The 25,890-nt window shown below is 41.4% G+C and overlaps 1 protein-coding gene across 2 annotated transcripts in view; it reads left to right on the top strand.

The window, feature by feature from the left end:
- LOC137372986 (UDP-N-acetylglucosamine transporter) overlaps positions 1–25,890 on the top strand; it is a 57,577-nt gene that overhangs the window by 5,591 nt on the left and 26,096 nt on the right. Inside the window, exons 1-4 of one of the 2 annotated variants that reach the window (XM_068037572.1) lie at positions 14,184–14,578; positions 20,400–20,604; positions 22,866–23,020; positions 24,965–25,087. In XM_068037572.1, coding sequence (XP_067893673.1) covers positions 20,418–20,604; positions 22,866–23,020; positions 24,965–25,087 — 465 coding nt within the window. In that variant the 5' untranslated portion in view covers positions 14,184–14,578; positions 20,400–20,417. Of the gene's footprint in view, positions 1–14,183; positions 14,579–20,399; positions 20,605–22,865; positions 23,021–24,964; positions 25,088–25,890 lie in introns of those variants that run through there. The other variant, XM_068037574.1, reaches the window with a different exon arrangement.

The raw sequence follows: 25,890 nt of genomic DNA, 5'->3' as shown, positions 1-25,890 counted from the left end.
GTTAGTATTATTAAGGTTTTGTTTTAATTAGTGTAATTTATTAATAATTACTAATTAAAATAGTGCTGTTTGGACTCAGGCTGTGAGTTGTGTGTGAGGGATTTTATTGACTAGGGGAAGGAGGTGCTCTTTGCAGTCTTTTTTCTGCCTTTTCAGCCTCCACGGTACAGGGGAAGAAGTTGATTGGCGAGTAACTGCTAAGTTACTCCACTTATTACATTAGCACTAGTTAGTTTGTAAAGCTAAGTAATGGCAGGGCAGCTTGGCATGTGCGACGTCGTGGATGTACCATGTGTCCTTGACAAACGCATCTGCAGGAAGTGTCACCGGCTGCAGAAGCTTGAGCTCCGGGTTTCAGAACTCAAGTGGCGTCTGGAGTCATTATGGCGCATCTGTGAGGCAGAGAATTGCGTGGATAGCACGTTTCAGGAAATAGTCACCCCGGAGCTTAAGAGAGCACAGGCAGAGAGGGACTGCCTGGCTGTCAGACAGACAAGAAGGTCAAGGCAGGTTGTGCAGGAGTCCCCAGAGGGCATCCCACTTTCTAACTGGTATTCAGTTCTGAGTACCGATGGAGAGAGGGTTCCTCTCTCTGGAGTATAATGTGGAAAGTGAGAAATTGTCCACTTTGGCAGGAAGAATAAAAAAGAAGCATATTATCTAAATGGTGAGAGATTGCAGAGCTCTGAGATGCAGAAGGATCTGGGTGTCCTAGTGCATGGATCACAAAAGGTTAGTATGCAGGTACAGCATGTAATTAGGAAGCCTCTGCTCAGTTCACAAGCATGACCCCAAGCTACCTGTTGCTTGCCATTTTAATTCATCACCTTGCTGTTACGCCCACATTTCTGTTCTCGGCCTGCTGCAGTGTTCCAGTGAACCTCATCGCAAGCTTGAGGAACAGCACCTCGTCTTCTGATTAGGCACTTTACAGCCTTCTGGACTCAACATTGAGTTCAACAATTTCAGACCATGACCCCCACCCCCATTTTGATTGTTCTTTTATTTTAACTATGTGCCGATCTTAAACTTGTTTTTCATGTTTTTGCTTTTTGACAGCTGTTCATTATTCTGCCATTAACTCTCTCTGAACAAATGCTTTGTCTTTTACAACATCTATTACCACTCCCTTTGCCTTTTTTCCTTGACATCTTTGCCATTTAATCTTCCCTGCCCTCCGCTCAATTACAGACTTTACATAATGTTGTTTTCCCCCGCCCTTTCACTTGCTCAAAGCCAATGACAGTTCTAACCTTTGCCAGTTCTGATGAAAGGTCACAGACCTGAAATGTTAATCCTGTTTCTCCCTCCACAGATGCTGCCTGACCCGCTGACTACTTCCAGCACTTTGTTTTTATTACATCTCCCTTATGTTGTACGGCTGTTCTTTTCAATAGTAATTAGCTTGCTATCATCAAGCAAATCTCAGGTGCAGCAGCTTAATTGAACAATAAAACTATCTATGTAAAATTTGGTACTTGCATTTCATTGAAAACTCAAGTACCTGCAATAACGGTTACCCTGTAAGTGGTGTAGTGATAGGTATTTTTAATGTTGAAGGTGTGATGTAATAGCTGCTGTTTTATAGTGAAACCACGTCTCGTGATTGCACAATCTGGCCATGGGGTTCCTGAAAATCACGCAAAATTCTTTCTGGAAATTGGTTTTCATCTGCCATTTTTTTTCTTAGGAACTGAAATTTCTAATAGCCAAAGCATTTAAACAAAATAAGTTCAAAAATGGCACAGTACACAATAGCGTGATTAATTCTTAGCAACTGAATATTACTCTTAATTTCTCTTTTGCTTCCTTGATTCCACATTATTTTACTCTTATCCACATTTAATTGCACTTGCCATGTATTGCACCATTTGTCTGAAAGCTTAAATTCTTCTCATTTCAATGTTACTCATTATTTTCTCTGCCTTCCATTTTGATTTGCTCTTGCAAGTTTGATTAAGATATTCTGTCCAAGTCAATAAAAATAACCAGGATCTTGTCACAAATTTCTGGTTTTCATGAATTTGTCTTCATAATAAGTGTCATTTACCATCACTGTAAGTGGATCCTGTGTCACTACAATGAGGAGTATCCTTTTACTGTCTAACATCCAGTTATATGCTGGCATGACCAGTGCATCGTAACAATAAGATCTGATGTATACCCTGTATACAAAAACTTTACATGTGTATTTCTCCTTTCTCATGAAAGGTACAAGTATTCAAATGAGATGAGGCCAATTATAAACCAGCAAACTGGTTAACTTTACAACTATACAATTTTCAGTGAATTTTCAGTCTGTATTCTACCATTCCTTGCACAAATATCCCTTATATTGGTCTAGCTTCAATTTATGAGTCAGTATTCATTGAACTGACACATTAACCTTAGGATGGGAGCATTGGCAGTTAATCCTTGTGGGCCGAATTTAACCGAATAACATCTTGCTATAAACGAACCCAAAATCCTTTCCAGATCAAAAAGGCAAAAATCTCAAATCACAACTTGTCCTGAGACTGATCATAAGGTACCACTCATAACCACCTTCTCGCCTGAAATTTCCCATTTACATTTTCCTTCCTTTCAAACCAAATTTAAGTCCAGTATCATGCTTTATCTCTTATTCTATGACTCATTATTTTAGCCCATAATCAGGGCTGTGGAACTCTGTTGAAAATTAAGTAAAATCACCTGCATTTGTCCAGCCCACCATTTTAGTAATGCTTTTGGAAAAACTCGAGCTGGTTTCCTAAATATAACCTTCATTACCTCAATCAGTGCTATCTGTCTTTTAACAATTTTGAGTTTTCATGCCTGAGTCTCTGTTCCTGATTGCTTTCCAGCAATCTCTGCTGTAAGTGCGTATATGTTGACATAAAGAGAATAGAATGAACCTTGATTGTGAAATCTCCCACAGTTGAATTGCTGCTAACACTTGATATTGAGCTTCACATATTAATGGTAGCCATTTGAATGAGGTGATGGAGGACAGCTGATGCCTGTGGAACCATAGTACTGTGAGAAGTCAATGAAGAATGGAGGGGAGAAATTAATAGTTGATCTGGGTCTTTTTAACTATGTTAATAGTAACAAGGAATATATATTTTTTGGAAAACACTCCAATTATAATTTAAGGTCGTTCAAATCATTTTGGTTGATAAATCCTAATTTCTTTTAAATTTTTACTTTTATACAAGAGTTTGGCAATCCCTTGCTTGAATATAAGATGTTAGCATTTTTATCCTGTGGGGTTTACAAATGGATTCTCTTGACTCGATTACCTATATGTGTCTTAATTTTTAAATTAATATTGTCTAAAACTTTGCAAACTATGCCTGAAGCATCCTTTTATTGTATAGCCGATTGCTCGCATAAAATACACAATATTTTGTGTCATAGAATCATATACAGCATAGAAGGAGGCCATTCGGCCCATCAAGTCCATCCAGGCACTCCACAGAGCTATGGAGTCAGGCCCACTCCCTGGCTTGTTCCCCATAGCCAAGCAAGTCTATTTCTCTCAGGTTTCCATCTAACTTCCTCTTGAATTATTGATCATCTCTGCTTCCACCACCCTTGTGGGCAGCGAGTTCCAGGTCAGTACCACCCACTGCGTTAAAAAAGTGCTTCCTCATAATCCCTCTGCATTATCTGCCCAAAACTTTCAATCTGTATCCCCTAGTCCTTGTACCATTTGATAATGGGAACAGTTTTTCCATGTCGAACTTATCATAATCTTGCCTGTCATAATCTTGTACACTTCTATTAAATCTCCACTCAATTTCCTTTGTTCTCAGGAGAACAAACTTTTCAAACAAGCTTTTCCAACCTAACCTTATAACTAAAATCATTTTATCAATACTGTTGACATAGATATGTAACATTAAATCCTAAAAAATTGAAACATGAACTTTTAAATTGCAAAGAAAACAAATTTATTAAAAGTATTTTAATAAGATTGACAAAAATTAAGAAGTCTTAACATTATAAATCAAAGACAAAATTTTCACACCACATACAAGACAACTGTCAAAAATGTTAAGTTAAAGTGTTGTACGCCAGTTGAATTCTTCCTTTTAGCTTATCCTGTTATATCCATTATAACTTTTGCAGACTAGCAAACATAAATTGGACTCTGGATGTTTGTCAGATCCCTCTCACTACATCTTTGAACCTAAGTACACAGCTCACCTTTTTCAGGGGCTCCCATTAGCAACACAATTATATATGTGTTCATAGTTTCAATGATGCAATCTGAACTGTATCACAAATTGCAGCTGCAATTTCAAGTAAACTTGGGCATGTAGGAACTAAATAATGTTTTCCATTGATTAATTTCAGGACTGAAGGTCTTGCATTTCATGGCAGTAATTTTAGCCACAAACTAGATTTAACACATTTTTGGTGAATTGAGTTAAAATGTGTTTTCCACAAAATCTAAAAACTTAATGAATAGAAATTTTTGTCTACAGTTTCTGAAAGATATCCAATCCAAAGTACAGGGATTACTATGAATTATATTTCTATAGGATGGCATAAAGGTGCTATTTAAAAAATTCTCCCAATGTAAATTTTTTTAAATCTAACTAGCCAAAAGATACTGATTCGTGCTGGGGTACAGTTGCAAGGGTACCAGTACGCCCCTCACTCTGTCCAGCAGAAGTCCTTGGTAGCGATCAGATGCAGGGATTTTTTTTTTAACTTTTTGCCTAGTATAGGGGTACTGAAATCAGTAGTACCATCCTTACTACTATGGTCAATATTAACTAATTGAACAGCAATGAAGGATCAAAGTTAGGATCTTCTTAGTCTGTACTGTTCAATTTTTTGCTAGGCAGTATATTTCCAAATGCACAAAAATTACTATGTGAACATAAGACCATAATAGAAAAGAAATTGCCTGATTCCAGGAAGAGAAAAATTTCTTTTTCTCATTTTCTTCCTCTTGTCATCTGAAGATGGAACTGATTCCGGAGTACAGTGCTTGAGGTCTCAATTTCATTTTTTCTGTGTAAGCTTTGATAATTTCAGTAGGCTATTTAACCATAGAACAATTATGGCACAGAAGGAGGCCATTCAGCCCATCATGTCTACATCAGCCATAAAAACTAGCCGCCCAATCTAATCCCACCTTTCAGCACCTGGTCCAGAGCCTTGCAGGTTACATCACTTCAGGTACGTCTCCAGGTACCTTTTAAAAGAATTTAGGGTTTCTGCCTCCACCACCATTCCTGGCAGTGAATTCCAGCCACCCACCACCCTCTGGGTGAAAAGGTTTTTCCTCATGTCCCCTCTAATCCTTCTACCAATCACCTTAAATCTGTTTCGCCCTCGTAATTGACCTCCCTGCCAGGGGAAACAGGTCCTTCCTGTCTACTCTGTCTGGGCCCCTCATAATTTTGTACACCTCAATTAAATCGCCCCTCAGCCTCCTCAGTTCCAGGGAAAACAACCCTAGCCGATCCAATCTTTCCTCATTGCTGCAACTTTCAAATTCTGGCAACATTCTTGTAAATCTCCTCTGTACTCTTTCCAGAGCAATTATGTCCTTTCTGTAATGTGGTGACCAGAACTGTACGCAATGCTCCAGCTGTGACCTAACCGCATTTAATACAGTTCCAGCATCACATCCCTGCTTTTATATTCTATACCTCGGCCAATAAATGAAAGCAATCCATATGCCGCCGTCACCACTCTGTCTACCTGTCCTGCCACCTTCAGGGACCTGTGCACTCCAAGGTCTCTCACTTCTTCTACCCCTTTCAATATCCTCCTGTTTATTGTGTATTCCCTCACTTTATTTGCCCTCCCCAAATGCATTACCTCATACTTCTCTGGATTGAATTCCATTTGCCAGTTTCCCGCCCGCTCAACCAAATCATTGATATCATTCTGGAGTCTACGGCTATCTTCTTCACAATTAACTACGCGGCCAATTTTTGTGCCATCAGCAAATTTCAAAAATCATGCCTCCCACATTTAAGTCCAAATCATTAATATATACCACAAATAGCAAGGGACCCAACACTGATCCCTGTGGAACGCCACTGAAAACAGCTTTCCATTCGCAAAAACATCCGTCGACCACTACCATTTGTTTCCTGTCCTTGAACCAATTCTGGATCCAACCTGCCACATTCCCCTGTATCCCATGGACTTTCATTTTACTGACCAGTCTGCCATGCAGTTCCTTGTCAAATGCCTTACTAAAATCCATGTAGCTCACATCCACTGCACTACCCTCATCAATCCTCCTTGTTACTTCCTCAAAAAACTCAGTCAAGTTAGTAAGGCATGACCTTCCCCTAACAAATCCATGCTGATTATCCCTGATTAATCCATGCCTTTCTAAGTGGCAGTTTATCCTGTCCCTCCGAATAGATTCTAACAATTTACCCACCACCAAGGTCAAACTGACTGGCCTATAATTATTTGGCCTATCCCTCGCACCCTTTTTAACCAATGGTACAACATTCACAGACCTCCAGTCGTCTGGTACCTTGCCTGTATCTAGTCAGGATTTGAAGATGATCCTCAGCGCATCCGCTATTTCCTCCCTGGCTTCCTATAACAACCTGGGATGCAATCCAACCAGCCCTGGCAATTTACCACTTTCAAGGATGTCAGACCCTCTTGTTCTTCCTCTCTCATTATGCTTCTCGTATTTAATATTTCACACTCCTCTTTAACTACAATGTCTGCATCAACCCTCTCCTTTGTGAAGACAGAGACAAAAAACTCATTAAGAACCCTGCCCACATCTTCTTCATCCACACATAAGTTCCCTTGTACATCTCTGAGAGGCCCAACCCTTTCCTTAGTTATCCTCTTGCTCTTAATGCACTGATAAAACATCTTTGGGTTTTCCTTGATTTTACCTGCCAATAATTTTTCATGTCCTCTCTTTGCTTGTCTAATTTCCTTTTTTACTTCACCCCTGCACTTTCTATACTCCTCTAGGCTTTGAAAATATTAAGATATTTGTGATCGTCATAAGCTTTCTTTTTCTGCTTTAACTTACCCTGTAAGCTTCTAAATAACCAGGGGGCTCTAGATTTGGCAGTACCACCCTTAATCTTTGTGGGGACATGCCTATACTGTGCCTGTAGTATCTCGCTTTTGAATGCCTCCCACTGGTCTGCCACTGATTTTCCTTCAAGTAGCTGTATCCAGTCCATTTTTGCCAAGACACCTCTCAGTTTTGTAAAATTTGCCTTCCCCCAATTTAGAACCTTTGCTCCTATTTTATCTTTGTCCTTTTTATGATTATGCTAAAACTAACTGTATTATGGTCACTATCTCCAAAGTGGTCACCCACTGTTACTTTATCCACTTGCCCAGCCTCATTACCGAAGACTAAATCTAGAATTGCGCCCCTTCTCATTGGGCTTGTTACGTGCTAGCTAAAAAAGTTCTCGAACGCAGTTCAAGAATTTCATCCCCTCTGTGCCCCTCACACTGTTTGTATCCCAGTTGATATTGAAGTAGTTGAAATCCCCAACTATTATTGCTCTATAGTTCTTGCACTCAGAAATTTGCTTTCATATTTGTTCTTCTAGCTCCCTCCCACCATTTGGCGGTCTATAGTACACTTCTCATAATGTGGCTGCCCCTTTTTTATTTCTGAGCTCCACCCATATGACCTCGTTTAATGCATTTGGCATATCTCTCCTCAAAGCTGTTATTGATTCATTAACTAATAATTCTACACCCTCTCCTTTTTTATCACCCTCTCTATCCCGCCTGAAAATTCTATATCCAGGGATGTTGAGCTGCCATTCTTTCCCCTCTTTAAGCCAAGTTTCTGTTATAGCAATGATATCGTGTTGCCATGTGTCAATCTGTGCCCTCAATTCATCGGCTTTAGTTACGATACTCCTTGCATTTCAATAAATACCCATTAACACTGCCAAATACCTGTACTGCACACTTTTTAACCTTTTCTTCTTCTGTCTTTCAAAGTCACTCACTAATTTTCTGTCTCCTGTTCCCTACCCTAGAATTGTCCTATCTAAGACTGCACTCAGGTTCCCATCCCCCTGCTAAACTAAACCATCCCAACTGCACTAGCAAACCTTCCTGCAAGGATATTTGTCCCAGTCCTGTTCAGGTGCAGACTGTCCGGCTTGTACAGGTCCCACCTTCCCCAGAACCGGTCCCAATGCCTCAGAAATCTGAAGCCCACCCTCTTGCACCATCTCTCCAGCCATGCATTCATCTGGTGTATTTTCCTATTTCTATACTCAATAGCATGTGGCCTTCCTTTGAGGTCCTACTTGCTAATCTCATTCCTAACTCCCTAAACTCAGCCTGCAGGACCTCAGCCCTCTTTCTTCCTATATCGTTGGTACCAATGTGGACCACGACCTCCGGCTGTTCACCCTCGCCCTCTAGAATGCTCTGTATCCGCTCGGTGATATCCATGACCCTTGCACCGGGGAGGCAACATACCATCCTGGAACCACATCTGCGACTACAGAAACACCTTTCTGTTCCCCTAACTATAGAATCCCCTATCACTATTGCTCTCTTGTCCTTTCTCCTCCCTCCCTGCACAGCTGATCTTTTCCTCCTGGCCTATTTCTACTTTGCTTCATCAGGCAACATGACTGAGATTTGAAATTCAGTGTGTTGCACCTGTAGCATTAATACTCCTACCGGTTAGAAAGTGGGATGCCTTCTGGGGTCTCCTGCACTACCTGCCTTGACCTTTCCGTCTGTCTGGCAGCCACCCAGTCCCCCTCTGCCTTTGCTCTCTTAAGCTCATTGGGTTTAGTTTTGATATTTGTAATCATTCTTTCACCAAGAATACAGCTTCTCCATCCGGGACCTGGATGCTGTCAAATCCCCCGCTCACCCCTGTGGCCTTGTCTTCATTTGGCCCTGCGGAATTTCTCCAGCATTTTCCAGCAATGGATTCTGGAAAGCAAAATTGAAGAGTAAGTCTAGCTAATTTTTCTTTAGCAAAGGTAAAATGAGGTCAATTGTATCACCCCACCACTAATCAGCCAATTCAACCAGACCTGCAGTCAAACCTAGAACCTTTTACACCTATATCACTTGAGGCATTTATCCATCAACCTATCTAGGGAGCAAACACAAAACATCTGTTAGTAATGAATTTTAATTGTTACATCCTTTTTGCCAGTGCTTCTCTGCGGTGTCTCCTTTATGTGTGTGAGACTTGTTCTGAAGCAAGAGATACTGTTTCAAAATACACTGCAAGCAACCTTTTTACATTTTTTCTAAAGTTAGCTATCTCTTAGCAAATGTAAGGAAAATCTATTTTGTTGCCTTATGAGCCAGTTGCAGCAATTTGGAGAGGGAGAGGGGCACTTTGACACCTCATACTTTGCACCTTAGGAATTAGCTTTTGTTCAGCCACAAGGAGATTTTCAAGAATGGCCCAGTGACAACTTAACATCTGATCTTTTCCTCCTGGCCTATTTCTACTTTGCTTCATCAGGCAGCATGACTGAGATTTGAAATTCAGTGTGTTGCACCTGTAGCATTAATACTCTACAGGCTCTGCCAACTGATTGAAATCTAAATATTAATAACCCGTTGAAGGATCAAACTTTTACTGTAATCCTTTTTGTTCTACACTTCTATGCTTAAAATTGATGCATTATGCTGATTGTAATTCAATCCCTATCTTCAATTATTTTCTATGTCTTGTACTTATAAGAAATGGCTTAATTACAGATTATAAGAGAACTTAGTATTTATTAATCAAATTTACTTAAGTGTCAGGACTGAAGCCATAATGGGTTTTAAAATACCAGTTTTGTATCTCCTGAAGGTGAGGATTTATACTGTGATATGGTTCCATAGATGACAACAGATCTCTGGTTGTGACCCTGCATGGTGAGTGACAGCAAGGTTTCAGATCCTGGGGGCATTACAACTTGATCATCTTGTTCAACTACCGTAACTGAACACATTCTAGCAGGGTTCACTGGACAGCAATCAGGAGTATGACTTTTCCTTTCCCTAATCTGGGGTGCTATGGTTAATTGTAGAATCCTTCGTGTGATCTCAGCACAGACCTGACCTATCCTATATGGCTCAGTGTAATTTCATATGATGTGTTCACTCACAGAAATATCGAAGAGAGCCAACAAATCCCATATATTAAGGTAGGGCCAGAAAGTGGAAAGTTAATAATGAAATATTTTTATAACAATGTTCCAACCTTTCAAGCACCTGTAACCGGAATAGTATATCCAACTAAAGCTTTCTTTAATTTTTAAGTACCTGTAGGTCAGACATGGCTCAATTGCAGAGAGGAGAAAGCAGACTTCCAGCTTAACAATGCCAAAGAAAGCAAAGTAGTATGGTTTTTAACTTAGACAATTATATATTTGGAAAGGATACCATTTTTTATGGCAGAGGGATCCAACCTTTTGGTGCAATGTGCTGGATCTGTGTCGCAACTAGAAAATGAGCCACAAATGTTTTAAGTCAATTTTGAATCTGGCAGAATCATAATTAAATAACACACCCAACTCAATGTATTTTGTGCCTTTTGGAGTTATTCACACTATTTCCATCCTCTTTATTTTTAATTTCTTCACCTTTTTTTCTCTCTCCTCCATTTCTGTTTGTCTCCCTCTTCTATTTTTTCTCTCTCTTGCTATGTTCCATTTGATTTACTTGCTGTTCTGTTTCTGTCACTGTCCTCCATTTCAGTCCCCTCAACTTGTTTCTGGCTTGCACTTTCTCCTCCATTTCGTTTTCTCATTTGTTTTTCCTCCATTTGTTTCATTCACTCTCCATTTCTCATTCATGTGCTCTCTATCCTGTTCATTGATCTTTTATTAACCTTCATTTTTTCTCTTTGATTATTGAATCTGTTTTACCTCCCCCTCTTATTTTGTTTTGCAACTGCAGCTAGAAAGAAATAGCAGGACTGACTGGGATTTGGGTGAGTGGGTGTGATACAGGCTGCAGAATCAGTGGACAGTGAGACTCATGGTGGGAAGGATGCTGGAGACAGTGCTATATGCATGGGATGAGGATAGTCGACAATCTGGAGTACTGTGTACAGTACTGGTCTCCTTATTTAAGGAAGGATGCAAATGCGTTGCAGGCAGTACAGAGAAGGTTTACTAGACTAATACCTGGAATGGGCAGGCTGCCTTGCGAGGAAAGATTGAACAGGCTAGGCTTGTATCTGCTGGAATTTAGAAGAGTAAGAGGCGACTTGATTGAAACATATAAGATCCTGAGGGGTCTTGACAGGGTGGATGTGGAAAGTATGTTTCCCCTTGTGGGAGAATCTAGAACTAGGGGTCACTGTTTAAAAATAAGGGCTTATTTAAAAATTAAATTAAAACAGAGATGAGGAGAAATTTTTTCTCTGAGGGTCTTGAGTCTTTGGAATTCTCTTCCTCAAAAGGCAGTGGAAGCAGAGTCTTTGAATATTTTTAAGGCAGAGGTAGATAGATTCTTGATAAGCAAGGGGCTGGAAGGTTATCGGGGATGGGTGGAAATGTGGAGTAATCAGTTCAGCCATGAACTTATTGAATGGCGGAGCAGGCTCGAAGGGCCACGTGGCCTACTCCTCCTAATTCATATGTTCCTATCTCCTGATTACCAGCCTTGTGATTGCGGAGGGAGGGGGAATGATGCTGCAGAGTCTTTCTACTAAATATGGCAAGTTGGTATATCTGAAGTTCTGATGTGTGTTGGCATCCTTCCATCTACGAAAGATGATGGACACACAGCAAACAATTCATTTAGGTGGGGTGTCTTCTCTTGGTGCACCTTTGCTGATGGCTGTGAAGGCCAATCCTTGAGAGGCAGTGCTGCATGTGAAGCTGCCAAGTGACACTGAGTTGTTTTTGGCATTGGCGCCTCTTGCCAAGCTGCTGTAGCCACTGGCCGTTGTGGTAGTGCACGCCAGTCCACAGGATGTGTCGCATTTCTCTCTTTCACCAACTCGTGACTCCCAGGTGTGATAGTCGGTGTTTAGAGCCTTCATGCCATGCTTGCAAGCATCTTTGAAGCGGAGCTTTGGGGGCCCCACTGGTCGACTGGCCCCAGCTACCTCACCATACCGAAGGTCCTTGGATATGCCGTTTTCTGTCCTGTGGACATGTCAGATCCACAGAAGCCACCTCTGTTTGATTAATGCCAACACACTTGAGGCTCTCCCTTTGAGAGGACTGTCACATTTGTGATTTTGTCCTGCCAGAATTACCCATAATATACCCCAGACAGCAAAGATGGAAATTATTGAGCTGCTTTTACTGGTAATGTAAGTCGTCCATGTTTCACAACCATACAGCACGGTGCTAACACAGACCTTAAAAACCATCAGTTGATCCTAAGGGTCTGCTTGGTGTTATCCCATGCACGTTTCGCAAGTCGGTCAAAGATGGTAGCTGCTTTCCCTATTCGTGTTTCAAGCCCTACATCAAGGGATAGATTGTCACCGTGGTGTCTTTGTGGCTGAGTTTCTGTGTGAGCGACTAACACGGCATCATCAGCGTAGAGGGGTTCTCTGATCAGGGCCATATGAAACACTAATGTAACCTGCTTTTTGTATAGATTCCTAAAACAGTGCCACAAGAGACCTACCATATTAATTCCTAATTGCTATTTCAATTTCATTAATGATTTTCTTCTCATTTTCCCTTATTTAATACTGTTTCTAGATTTTAGTTTCTAGAGTCTTAGTAGCTGAGTTTCCAAGTGAGCGATTAAGGTATCATCATCAGCGTAGAGGAGTTCACTAATCAGGACGTGATGAGTTTTTGTCTTTGCTTTCAGCCTGATAGATTGTAGAGCTTGCTGTGTGACCTAGTGTGCAAGTAGACTCCTTCCATATCGGCAGGGAAGGTGAAGGTCAGGAGCATGGAGAAGCAGATGCCAAACAGAGTGGAGGCTAGGACAAAACCATGTTTCATTCCATTCTTCTCTCCAAAACTGTCAGAAGTGGAGCCATCAAATTGTACAGTGCAGAGCATGTTGTCATGAAAGAAGCAGATGAGACTGACGAGCTACGGTAGACGACCAATTTTTCCCAAAATCGTGTACAGCCCTGCTCTAATGATGGTGTTGAATGCCTTAGTGAGATCTACGAAAGTAAGGTAAAGGGGTATACTCTGTTCCCTACACTTTTCTTGCAGCTGGTGTATGGAGAAGAACATGTCCACAGTAGATCTGCCGGCACGGAAACTGCACTGTGCTTCCTGGTACACTTGATCTGCAAGTAGATGGAGTCTTTTAAGTATGACCCTAGCAAAGGCCATCCCTGTGACGCTAAGGAGTGAGATGCCCCCATAGTTGTTGCGGTCTCCTCTGTCGCCTTTGTTTTTATATGGTATGATTTTGGCATCATGCATCTCCTGTGGAACACAGCCTACTTTCCAGGAGAGAAGGAGAAGGTTGTAAAGGTGTGGCAATAGATGGGACATTCCATGCTTGAGCAGTTCGCTTGGGATTCTGTCCTTACCTGGTGCCCTTCTGTTCGCTAGGTGGTCTATGGCCTTCTCGAGTTCCAGTGATGAGGGTTCTCCATCTAACTTATCCATGACAGTAAGTTGCGGAGACTGTCAAGCATGGACTGGGGGATGTACGACTCACAGGAGTACAGCTCACAATAATGTACAGCGGGACATCTGTTTACTTCTGTCAGTGACCGCTACAATTAAAGAACATCTTGTGTTCAAAACTCGAGGAAAAAGCAGCATGATTCATACATACTTCTCCAGCAGTAATATGATTCAGGTGTGAGCTGTGGTACAATAGTAGCACTCTTTTGCCTGAGATGGAAGTTTAACTGCCACTTCAGAGATTTGAACACAATATCTTGGCTGAACCTCTGATGCAATACTGAGGGATTGTTGCACCTGTTGGAGGTCTAGTCTCTCAAATGACTAACCGAAGACCATCTCAGGTGAAAGCTAGAGATCCCACGGCACTATTAAGAGTAGGGGAGTTCTAGTTGATATTTATTCCTCAACCAACATAAGTAAAACAGGTTATCTCATCATGATCACATTGCTGTTTGGGGAGCTTGCTGTGCGCAAATTAACTGCTGGCATTTCCTACATTAGTCACTACACTATTACAAAAAGGAAGTACTTCATTGGCTGTAAAACGCAATGGGATACCGTGAAAGACTTTAAACTTTTTACGCGATATAAATTCAAGTTGTTAAAGCAGAGAAGATCTCATTAATTTCATTGTGGAAGTAAGTGTCTGGGGCTGCAGTTTGGACCATTTGCCCTGAGTGTGGGACAGAGATGAATCAATGTTCTCGCGTGAATAGATGAGGAACTCCGGCTGCGGGGGAGCGGCGGCCATTACAGTGGGAGGATTCTTCAGGGGAGGCGACAGTGAAACGTGATATTTCCCTAACCGGCGCCAACATTCTCGCATTTGCGGCCAAAGTGTTAAACTGAAAAGCCGCGAAATAAACGGCAATCGCTGTCAGCCAGTGTGGTCTAGGTACGCAGGCGCACTGGCTCCTGTCTGGACTGCTGGAATTAATGGCTTCTTACATTTCACATGAAGGTGTGAGTCCACTCGCCTGCTCAGGGAACGGCCCGAAATCGGTTCTTTAAAGGTAAAACGCACTGTGCTTACCAGTCACCCTTTTCGCTATACTGCCACAATTAAGTACAGCTTTATTGTATTAGCTGGAACTTCAAAACAATCAAGACTTCAAACAGATTGCTAGGCCAAGAACAGAAAGCACAAATATTTTATATTCGAGTGAATGTCAGTGTCACGACTCCAGGAACTGCCAGAAGGAGAGGGGGATTAAAGGGCTGCACCTATGAGGGAAACCAGCCATTGAAGCCGAGACCTGGAGTCGCATTGTAACTTGCTATGGAACAAGAATAAATAATGGGGTTTAAAAAGGAACGTTTTTTTGGGTTTCAAAGAGTTATTTAGGGAATACTTGGTAGTTTTGCCTCTTTAGTGGAGCAGGGACCTTTCTATTAAGTATTGGATCAACTGTCCTCCATTGAATATTTGCCCATATAATTTTAATTGCTCATATGTTTGCTGTTTTTCTGCATATTAAATGTCCTAAATCAGATTGTGATTTTGTGTAAGTTGGATGTATCACAGGTTACAACATTTTATAATTTTCTTGTCAAGTTTTGACATCAGTCTTGTGTTAAATGCTGATGCAAAGGCAAATAGATTCTTAAGCAAAACTTTGAACCGTGTACGTTTCTTTAAGTTACTTGGTATTGTCTTATACTTGTGCAGTCTTATTAATCCAGGATAATAACTAGAATTGAAGCATTAAGGGCATGTGGAGCTCTCTTCATTGTAAATGGTTGGAAAGCCTTTCTTTGTATAAAGTTCCTGAAAGAAAATTGTAGGGGATTTGCTTGAGATCACAGCATTTATGTTGCTGTGCTGGTACCTAAATATCTAACAAAGGTTTTGAAATTGTGTTCATATTGTAATGAGAGAGTCTCAGAATGAGAGCATGTTTGCAAAAGAATGTGTCTAAATACTGCAGCAATAAGAAAAATATGTTTTATTAAAATTATCTGTTTAATATTGTAAATATAAATTGGAAGCTAACCAAACTACACAAAAATGGTTTAACTAACACAAGTATGCTGTGATGCTAGTTCAGGATTATCTTTTGCTGCCTATCTGCAAGAATCTAATGTTTCTTTGTAGGGTCAACTTTTGCTAGTTTTACAAAGTCCTCCTTGCGAACATCTGGGCAAGTTGTGCTAAAATTGGTAGAGCTGTCCCATGGACTAGTCAAGAAACAGCCTGACATAGTCATTCTCTCTGAAATGTGCCTTTCAGCCAATGTCCCAGACTCTTCATCACCATCCTTGGGTATGTCCTGTCCCATCAACAGGTTAGACCCACCAGAGCTGGTGGCTAGGTGGTGTACAAAAGGAAGGGAGTAGCCTGTGGGAGTCCACAACATTGACACTGGACTGCATGAAGTCTCATGGCATCAAGTTAAACATGGGCAAGGAAACCTGTTACTGATTGAGGAATCATTACTCTTCCATGTTGAGTGCCGCATGGGAAAAAAACAGAGATAGCAGGGGCACATATTGTATTCTGGGTGAGAGACTTCAATGTCCATCACCAACAGTGACTCAGTAGTACCACCACTAACAGAGCTGACTGACTCCTGAAGGACGTAGTTGCCAGAATAGGCCTGTGGCAGGTGGTGAGAGAACCAACATGAGAGAAAAACCTCGTCCTCGCCAGTCTACCTTTCGCAGATGCATCTGTTCAGGAGAGTATTGGTAGGAGTGATACAGTAGAGTCTTGGTAGGGATGAAGTCCTGCCTTCACGCTGAGGACATTCGCTATCATATTGTGTGGCACTATCACTGTACTAAATGGGATAGATTCCGAACAGATCCCGCAGCTCAAACCTGGCCATCCATGAGGCACTGTGAGCGATGAGCACAATTGTATTCCACCAGAATCTGTAACCTCATGGCTCAGCATATTCCTCTCTCTACCATTCTGTCAAGCCAGAGGACCAACCCTGGTTGAAGAGCACAGGAGAGCGTGCCAGGGACGGCATACCTTAAAATGAGCTACCAACCTGGTGAAGCCACAACACAGGACTACATGCATGCTAAACAGTGGAAGCAAACCTTTTCAGTCAGAAATGCCGAGTGGATAATTCGTCATGGCCTCCTCCTGAGGTCCCCACATTCACAGAAGCCAGTCTTAAACCAGTTTCATTCACTGCACATGATATCTAGAAACAGCTGAGTGCACTGGATACATCAAAGGCTATGGACCCAAACAACATCCTGGATGTAGTGCTGAAAGACTTGTGCTCCAGAACTAGCCACACCTTTAGCCAAATTGTTCCAGTACAGCTACAACACTGGCATCTACCCAACAAAGTGGGAAATTGCCCAGCTATGTCCTGTCCACAAAAAGCAGGACAAATCCAACTGCATATGTGCATACTCTGAAGGTTTCTGTCTAACTTACTCCATAATAACTGTGAGCCTGACTGCAACACAAAATTTAGGCCAGTATGAAGGAATTGAGTTCTAGATGTAATGTTGATTGGTATTTAGACTTGATTAATCGGTGGATTAGTTAAAGCAGTTCTCTGAGGACTTTCCATCATAGTGGGGTGAAGAGCTTTTTCTTTGTGTAAATTGCACTGTTCTATATCTTACCCTTTTGTTAAAATGCTGCAGTACTGTGATCATTAGAGACTTCACCAACAGCTTTCAATTTTATAGCACCTTTTTTAATATAAAGTATCCCAAATCGCTTCACACAAGCATAATTTGATACCGAGTCACAAGAGAGATTGAGGCAAATCTCATGTAGATTTAAGAGAGTGCCTTAAAGAAAGAAAGAGAGGCCGACAGGTTTTGGTTGGAAATTTCAGATCTTGGGGCTCAGCTTGTCAATATTCAATTTGGTAGATTATCCTTAAAACTCTCAAATTTTAAACTGATGGACAGAAAAATCATAACATGTTGCTTAGATTTGGTTCTGTACAATTCTGTGCTGTTAGCTGACCTCTGCAATAGGGACACTACAATTCACCACCTCATCTCTTGGTTTAGAAAATTGGCTAGGGTTCCTTGTCATGGTTGACCTCGGCTGGATGTTTGCACATATGGTTATTGGGTAAGGCTTGGCAATGGTGCCCTCTGCAATTGAATAGCCTGACATTCATTGCCATGGCTCAGAAAGGAATAATGGCCACTTCAGCACATACCCATGGAACCGAACAGCAACAAGTTGATATCTTCAAAAGAGGAGGAAATTGGCAAAAAGTAATATTATTTATAATTCTTGCATTTATATATAACTTTCAACTTGAAACATTTCCAAGCACTTTACATAATTAATTTAAGTTTAATTTACTGTACCACCTGATCTCCAAAGGTAACCAAGCAATTCTCCAGAACATGAATCTAGTTCAACCTTGACATTGTGTACCAGAAACATGGACATCGTGGCCGGACATTTACAGCCCCCCCAACTAGTGGGCTTTTGTGGGGGGAGGCTGTTACTGACACCCTCCCACCCCCGCTGCAATTTTATGCAGGGGGGGCAAGAAACGGGCTGCCCACCCCAGGCCAATTAAGGCCCTTAAGTGGCTAATTAACTTCCCCCTAAGGGCCTCCTCCTGCTGCCGCGGCTGTTTTAACCTTGACGGCTGGACAGAAAAGGCCCCAAGAACCCGCCTTCTTGCAGGCTGGGGGTGTGGGGGGCCTTCTGATTGGGCACTCTGTGCCCCACAGAGGGCAGCCCCCGAAGCCCCAGCCACCCCCCATGCACAACACTCACCCGTCCAACGTAAAATTCTGGCCTGTGTCTCATGCATTATTCAATCTTGTTACTCTTCAATGTTCAAACCAATTCCCAACCAAATATTTATCCAGGTTCTCTTTGAAGGAGTTAATCAATACCATATCAAATGAGGGGAGCGATGGCATGGTAGCTACATTTGCAGATGACACAAAGATAGGTAGGAAAGTATGTTGTGAAGAGGGCATAAGGAGGTTGCAGACCAATTATAGATAGGTTGAGTGAGTGGGCAAAAATCTGGCAGATGGAGTATAATGTGGAAAAATGTGAGGTTGTTTACTTTGGCAGGAAGACTAAAAAGGCAGAGTATTACTTAAACTGGAAACAGCTGCAGAATTCGGAGGTGCAGAGGGATCTTGATCTAGTGCGTGAGTCACAAAAGGTTAGTATGCAAGTAATAAAGAAGGCTGATAGAATGCTAATCTTTATTAGGAGAGGAATTAAAAATAAAAGTAAGGATGTTGTTATGCTTCAATTATACAGGGCATTGGTGAAACCACATCTCGAATACTGTGTGCAGTTTTGGTCTCCTTATTTAAGGAAGGATGTGAATGCATTTGAGGCGGTTCAGAACAGGTTTACTAGATTGTTACCTGGAATGAGCGGGTTGCCTTATGAGGAAAGGTTGGACAGACTGGGCTTGTTTTCACTGGAGTTTAGAGGAGTGAGGGGAGACTTGATTGAAGTATATAAGATCCTGAACGGTCTTGACAGGGTGGATGCGGGTGAGTCCAGAACTAGGGGGCACTGTTTGAAAATTAGGGGTCGCCCTTTTAAGACAGAGATGAGACATTTTTTCTCTGAGAGTTGCGTGACTTTGGAATTCTCTGCCTCAGAAGGTGGTGGAGGCGGAGTCATTGAATATTTTTAAGACAGAGGTAGATAGATACTTGTTAGGCAAGGGAATCAAAGATTATCTGGGGTAAATGGGAGTGTGGTATTGGAGACAGAAACCGAATAGCCATGATCTTATTAAATGGTGAAGCAGGCTCAACGGGCTGAATGGCCTACTCCTGCTCCTAATTTGTATAGTCATAAATGCTTGTACATAGAATCTATAGCATAGAAAAAGGCCATTTGGTCCAACGGGTCTATGCTGGTATTTATGCTGCACTCGAGCCTCCTCCCACCCCTCTTCATCTAATCTGAACAGCATATGCTTCTATTCATTTCTCCCTCATTTGCTTATCTAACAGCCTCTTAAATGCAACATATTGATGGAAACCTATTCTAAATATCCAGTACTGTTTTTGGATGCAAAAATTGAAGGGGATAATCACACTTGAGTGGCCCCTGCTGTTCTAGAAATCAAAAGTGTCAGTCACCTGTGGGTATCACAACAGAGCAGCAATTCAGAGGCAAATCTGGGTCTTGGGTTATAACCAGTGTAGTTCGGAGTGTAAGTGTCATCTTGATGTTGAGATAAGTCCAGAAATTTGATGTCAAGATTGAAAGAAGATCTAGATTTCTCCATTTTTGATGACCAAGATGGCTCCTGGGCAGTCAGCTCCCTAGTGAGCTCCTGACCTCACGTCCAGCCATGGCCATCTACTACCCTTTCTCCCCGCTAAATCCTCTCTTCTGCTGTTCAAGTTCCCCTGATTCTAACAGTGGGTGTATTTTTAGCCCAAACTTCAAGTTAACTGTTAGTTTAAACTGCCTCTGTCTGATGGTACAAACCCCATCCCCCGATCTTACCTTGTGAGCGCTGGTAAAGATATGGGTAAGACCTGGATATGATATTTCTCTCAAATCTGGCTTGGAATTCCTAGCTTCACTGGACATCAAAATTATGTTTCTGCACTGTACTACATTGGAAAAATGTAAGATTCTTCTTTCGTCTGTAATCTGCCATTTTATTTCTGATCTGTGAGATGTGGATGTAATCAGGCACAATTGAATAAACCCCTTCCTTAACATCATTAAGACTAATACAAGGAAACTCCTCCTCCTCCATCCCATTTGTGGCTTCTAACACTGGCATCTGAGAATTTTAGAAAGGTTTTTCTTTGTGTATTTGCTATAAAACCTGAAACTGAAAATGCTCTTGTGATATGAATTAGTGTTTACTTCTAACTTTAACTTTTTTCCAGGGAAGTGAAAGTGGAAACATGTCGCTCAGTTTGAAATACATTTCGCTGGGAGTTCTAGTGTTTCAGACAACCAGTCTTGTATTGACAATGCGTTACTCACGTACTTTCAAGGAAGAAGGACCCCGTTACCTAGCGTCAACTGCAGTGGTCATTGCTGAGATGATGAAGATTGCAGCATGCCTTTTATTAGTCTATAAGGATTCTAGTATGTACACTATTTAGTTTTAATGAATTCCTTCCTGCTTAAAATGGTAGTAATCTTTTTATTAGCTTTTATGCAAAAGATGAAACACTAGAGTATATTTTGTGAATGCTGGCATGCCACTAATTGAGAGGTATTCATTTTTTTTAAATTGTTTTGTCACCTATCCCAATATCCTGGTAGTTTGAGGTCCAATCAGAATGCACAGAAACACAAGAGTTCAGTATGAATCAGAATTGTTCAGCTGCTGTAAGTTGTAACCGGACCTGCTTGTTTGTATATTTCAAAGTCCTGTTTGGCTGCACCTTAGACTTGCAACACTATTCATCTGATACACCATTTTGGTTTTGAGTGAATTGAGGAAAAACTATTTTTGCTAGTCAATGATTCAGTAACTGGAGAGCATAAATTTGTAAATAGCAAAAGCACAAAGGGTGAATTTAGGAAAATTTATTTTGCATGCAGAGGATTGTTACTACATGGAATTCCTACCAGTAGGAGTGCTGGAAGCAGAATCCATAACAGCTTTTAAAATGGAAATTGATAAATATTTGGAAAAGATAAATTAAATGAGTCTGAGAAAAGGGCTAGGAACATAGACAGATTTATGGCACAGAAGGAAGCCATTTGATGCTCTGTACAGTTCTAGCATTATCTCCCTGCTCTTATACTCTCTGCCTCGGCCAATAAAAGAAAATTTCCTATATGCCTTCTTGACTACATTATCTACCTGCCCTGTTACCTTCAGGGATCTGTGGAAATGTACTCCAAGGTCCCTCAGTTCCTCTGCACTTCCCAGAACCCTACCATTTATTGTGTATTCCCTTGCTTTGTTCGTCTCAAATGCATTACCTCAAACTTCTCTGGATTGAATTCCACTTATCATTTTTTTGCCCACTTAACCAGTTCGTTGCTATCTTTGCTATCAAATTAAGTAGGTTATACTTTCAGACAGCAGCCACAGGTGCAGTAGAGATCAATGGCCTCCTTTGTACTGTAAAATGATGTCAATGACTGAGATCCTACAGGATAAACATTTCTACTTGCCTCAGTCAATCGACAAATACTAAACCTGTATGTTTGTGTCAATCACAGTTGGAAAAGGTTGGTTGGCATCCTTCCATCTATGAAAGATGATGGACACGCAGCAAGCAATCCGTTTAGTTTGGGTGTCTTCTCTTGGTGCACCTTTGCTGATGGCTGTGAAGGCCAATCCTTGAGTGGCAGGTTCTGTCACAAGTGCTGCACATGAAGCTGCCAAGCGACACTGTGAATTGTTGTTTTTGACGTTGGTGCCTGTTGCCAAACTGCTGTAGTAACTGCTCATCATGGTAGCGCACACCAGTCCACAGCATGTGTCACCATTTCTCTCTCTCACCAGCTCATGACTCTCACGTGATCATTGACATTTAGGGCCTTCATGTCAAACTTGCAAGCATCAATGAAGCAGTGCTTTGGGTGTCCCACTGGTCGTCTGGTCCCAGCTACTTCACCATACAGTACAGTTGGGTATGCGACTGTCTTCCATCCTGTAGACATGTCCTATCCACCGAAGCCGCCTCTGTTTGATTAGTGCCAATACCGACTTTGAGAGGACTGCCACATTTGTGATTTTGTCCTGCCAGGTTATACCCATAATGCACTGCAGACAGTGAAGATGGAAATTATTGAGCTGCTTTTCATGGTAGCTGTAAGTCACCCATGTTTCACAGCCATGCAGCGCATTACTGAGAACACAGGCCTTGTAAACCATCAGCTTAATCCTAAGGGTTAGCTTGGTGTATCCCATGCGCATTTCGCAAGTCGGCCAAAAATGGTAGCTGCTTTCCCTAAGCGTGTGTCGAGTTCTTCATCAAGGGATAGATTGTCTATCACCATGAACCCAAGGTAGCAGAATCTGCTAACCACTTCCAGTGGGGTGTTATTTAGTGCAACACCTTGTTCCATGACCAAGATTTTCTGGACACTTATTGTCAGAGGACAAATTACAGGCATGGGAGAGACAATCCATGAGTCTTGGTGGCTGAGTTTCTGTGTGAGCGACTAGCACAGCATCAGCGTAGAGGGGTTCTCTGATCAGGACCATATGAAACAGTAATGTAACCTGCTTTTTGTATAGATTCCTAGTGTACAAGAGACCTACCGTATTCATACCTAATTGCTGTTTCAATTTCATTAATGATTTTCTTCTCATTTTTTCTCTCTCAGCATGAACACTTTGAAAGGCTAATTTTACTTATGTTATTTTCTGCCCTTTTTTTTAGGTTACAGCATTAGAGCATTAAATAGAGTGTTACAAGATGAAATAATTAACAAACCAATGGACACCCTAAAACTTGCCATTCCTTCTGGAATTTACACGCTTCAAAATAACCTCCTTTATGTTGCATTGTCCAATTTAGATGCAGCAACTTATCAGGTAAAATAATAACCTCTTTTGTTATTTTTCAGACCTCCACTTCAAATATTTTCCTCTGTATTTTTTCTGCTTTTTTTTAAGCTGGGTTGAGCGGGTTTTAGAAGGTCCTGCAGTTTTAAGCTATTGGAAGTATTTGAAGACGTGTCTTGGTGGATGAAAGTATTTATTTGCTTTAATTTTCAGAAGCCGTTTGATAAAATTCCATATGTACTGTGACTTTAGAAGGTTAAAATTTATGGCAAATCCGCTACTTTGGTTGAAAGCTGCGTTGGTAATTGAAAACAAATGAAAAATCTCTGGCGGGGGGCAGCAACCGTGGCATTCTACGGGGTATGCTGTTTACAAAATTCATGAATGACTTGGAGAGTATTCAACAACATCAGCTTGCATTAGTATAGCACCTTTTAACATAGTAAAACATCTCAAGGCACTTCACAGGAGCGTTATCAAACAAAATTTGACGCCGACCACAGATGATGATGTTGGGCCAAGTGAAGAAGTAGAATTGAAGGAGTGTCTTCAAGGAGGAGAGAGCAATACAGAGGTTTGTGGAGAAAATTTGAGATGTTAGGCCCTCGGCAGCTGAAGGCACAGTTGCTGATGGTGGGACGATTTTTTTAAAAATTCATTCATGGGATGTGGGCGTTGCTGGCCAGGCCAGCATTTATTTCCCATCCCTAATTGCCCTTGAGAAGGTGGTGGTGAGCTGCCTTCTTGAACCGCTGCAGTCCATTTGGGGTAGGTATACCCACAGTGCTGTTAGGAAGGGAGTTCCAGGATTTTGACCCAGCGACAGTGAAGGAATGGCGATATAGTTCCAAGTCAGGATGGTGTGTGACTTGGAGGGGAACTTGCAGATTGTGGTGTTCCTATGTATTTGCTGCCCTTGTCCTTCTAGTTGGTAGAGGTCGCGGGTTTGGAAGGTGCTGTTGAAGGAGCCTTGGTGCATTGCTGCAGTGCATCTTGTAGATGGTACACACTGCTGCCACTGTGCGTCGGTGATGGAGGGAGCGAATGTTTGTAGATGGGGTGCCAATCAAGCGGGCTGCTTTGTCCTGGATGGTGTCGAGCTTCTGGAGTCTTGTTGGAGCTGCACCCATCCAGGTAAGTGGAGAGTATTCCATCACACTCCTGACTTGTGCCTTGTAGATGGTGGACAGGCTTTGGGGAGTCAGGAGGTGAGTTACTCGCCTCAGGATTCCTAGCCTCTGACCTGCTCTTGTAGCCACGGTATTTGTATGGCTACTCCAGTTCAATTTCTGATTAAAATTGAAGATGTTCAAGAGACTAGAATTGGAGGAGTGCAGAGATCATGTAGGGTTGGAGGAGGTTACAGAGATGGGCAGCTGCGAAGCCATGGTGAGATTTGAAAGCAAGGATGAGAATTTTAAAATCTATGCATTGCCAGGGAGCCAATGTTTTTCTGCAATATTTTAGCATTGAAGTGGTTCAGAGGACTGATGAGGTTGATTCTGGCCCTTGCAGTTCTCAATTGTGTAGAGCCACAGACTGTGAAGGGACATAATCCAGGTCTTTACCAAGATGAATGGCATAGTTAAAGAGAGAGAAGAGCTAGAATACTTGAGGACACAAGACAAGTTTCAAATTAGATCAAAGATTATTGGAGATTTTTTCCCCAGAGTACTGGATATCTGGAACAGACTGTCAGCAAATACGTTTAGGGCTGTTTCAATTAACTTTTTAAAAAAATGCCTGATACCAATCTGGTTAGGCTTGGGTTTTAGGGATGATTAATGGATAGAGTTGATTGACAATATACAGCATGCCGTATACAATAGGAAAACTATTGTACAATAGGGACTATGGAAATATGATCTGTGGAAAGTAACTGGCCAGATTTGAATAATGGAGGTATTTGAGTGGATAAGATTTCTATATACTATTAAATAAATGATTTGCTGTAATATAGTTTCTCTTATGCAGGTTACTTACCAGCTCAAGGTTCTCACCACAGCTTTCTTTTCTGTGACTATGCTTGGTAAAAACCTGGGTGTTTATCAGTGGCTTTCGCTCTTGACGTTAATGGCTGGAGTAGCACTTGTTCAGGTATGTGTAATGAGCATTGCTCATCCCTAAGGTAGTAAGATTATAAGGCTCTTTTGTGACACAAGTTTATAATTGATTCTAAAATTTGAATTCGGAAACTTAAATACTTGGCAACACAGAACAAAAATTTAAGCTTTAATGGATTTTTGACATTACTGTTTAATGTTTTGTATTTTATTTTGCATATTTAATTTTAAAAGATGAAACACAATATGCAGCTTACTCATTTTGTCCTAACCGTATGGTTTTTGAGCATATGCTAATCTCAATTGAAGAGCATACACGCACAGATTCAAGTTTTCTCCCACACATGTCTCTTGAGTCACTTGTCGATTTAGCTGGGAGAATGGGCTAGGCTGCATCACGTGGTCTTCTAAAAAGAATGCAGGAGTCACCTCATGGAGGCATTTCAGCTAGTCATTAAAATTATCTTGAGAATGTAAACTGCATGAACCCTTAAACCTTTATGACTTTGCTCTGGTGATTTCTGTTGATAACAGTATAATTTTGTTCGAGACAATTAGATATTTTTCTACAGAGAGAAGGGATTAAGTGATGCAGTGCAAACATGAGCAGATGGAGTGGAACTGATCTTTTGAAAAAGGGATAGACTTCTTGGGTCTAATGGATCTTTCTTTTGCTTTAAACTTCTTGTACTTTTTCTCTGACAAAGTTTATTTAAAAAGCCCTGTCTTAGGATTCTGCTTCCATTACATTCTATCAAACAAATAAAAAGTCTGTATCTGTCCGGAAATTACTCAGCCGGTCTGGCCGCATCTGTGGAGAGAGAAACAGAGTTAACG

Source organism: Heterodontus francisci, chromosome 8 (genome assembly GCF_036365525.1).
Source record: "Heterodontus francisci isolate sHetFra1 chromosome 8, sHetFra1.hap1, whole genome shotgun sequence".
Classification (NCBI taxonomy): Eukaryota; Metazoa; Chordata; class Chondrichthyes; order Heterodontiformes; family Heterodontidae; genus Heterodontus; species Heterodontus francisci.
This window is presented reverse-complemented; position numbering and strand designations above follow the sequence as displayed.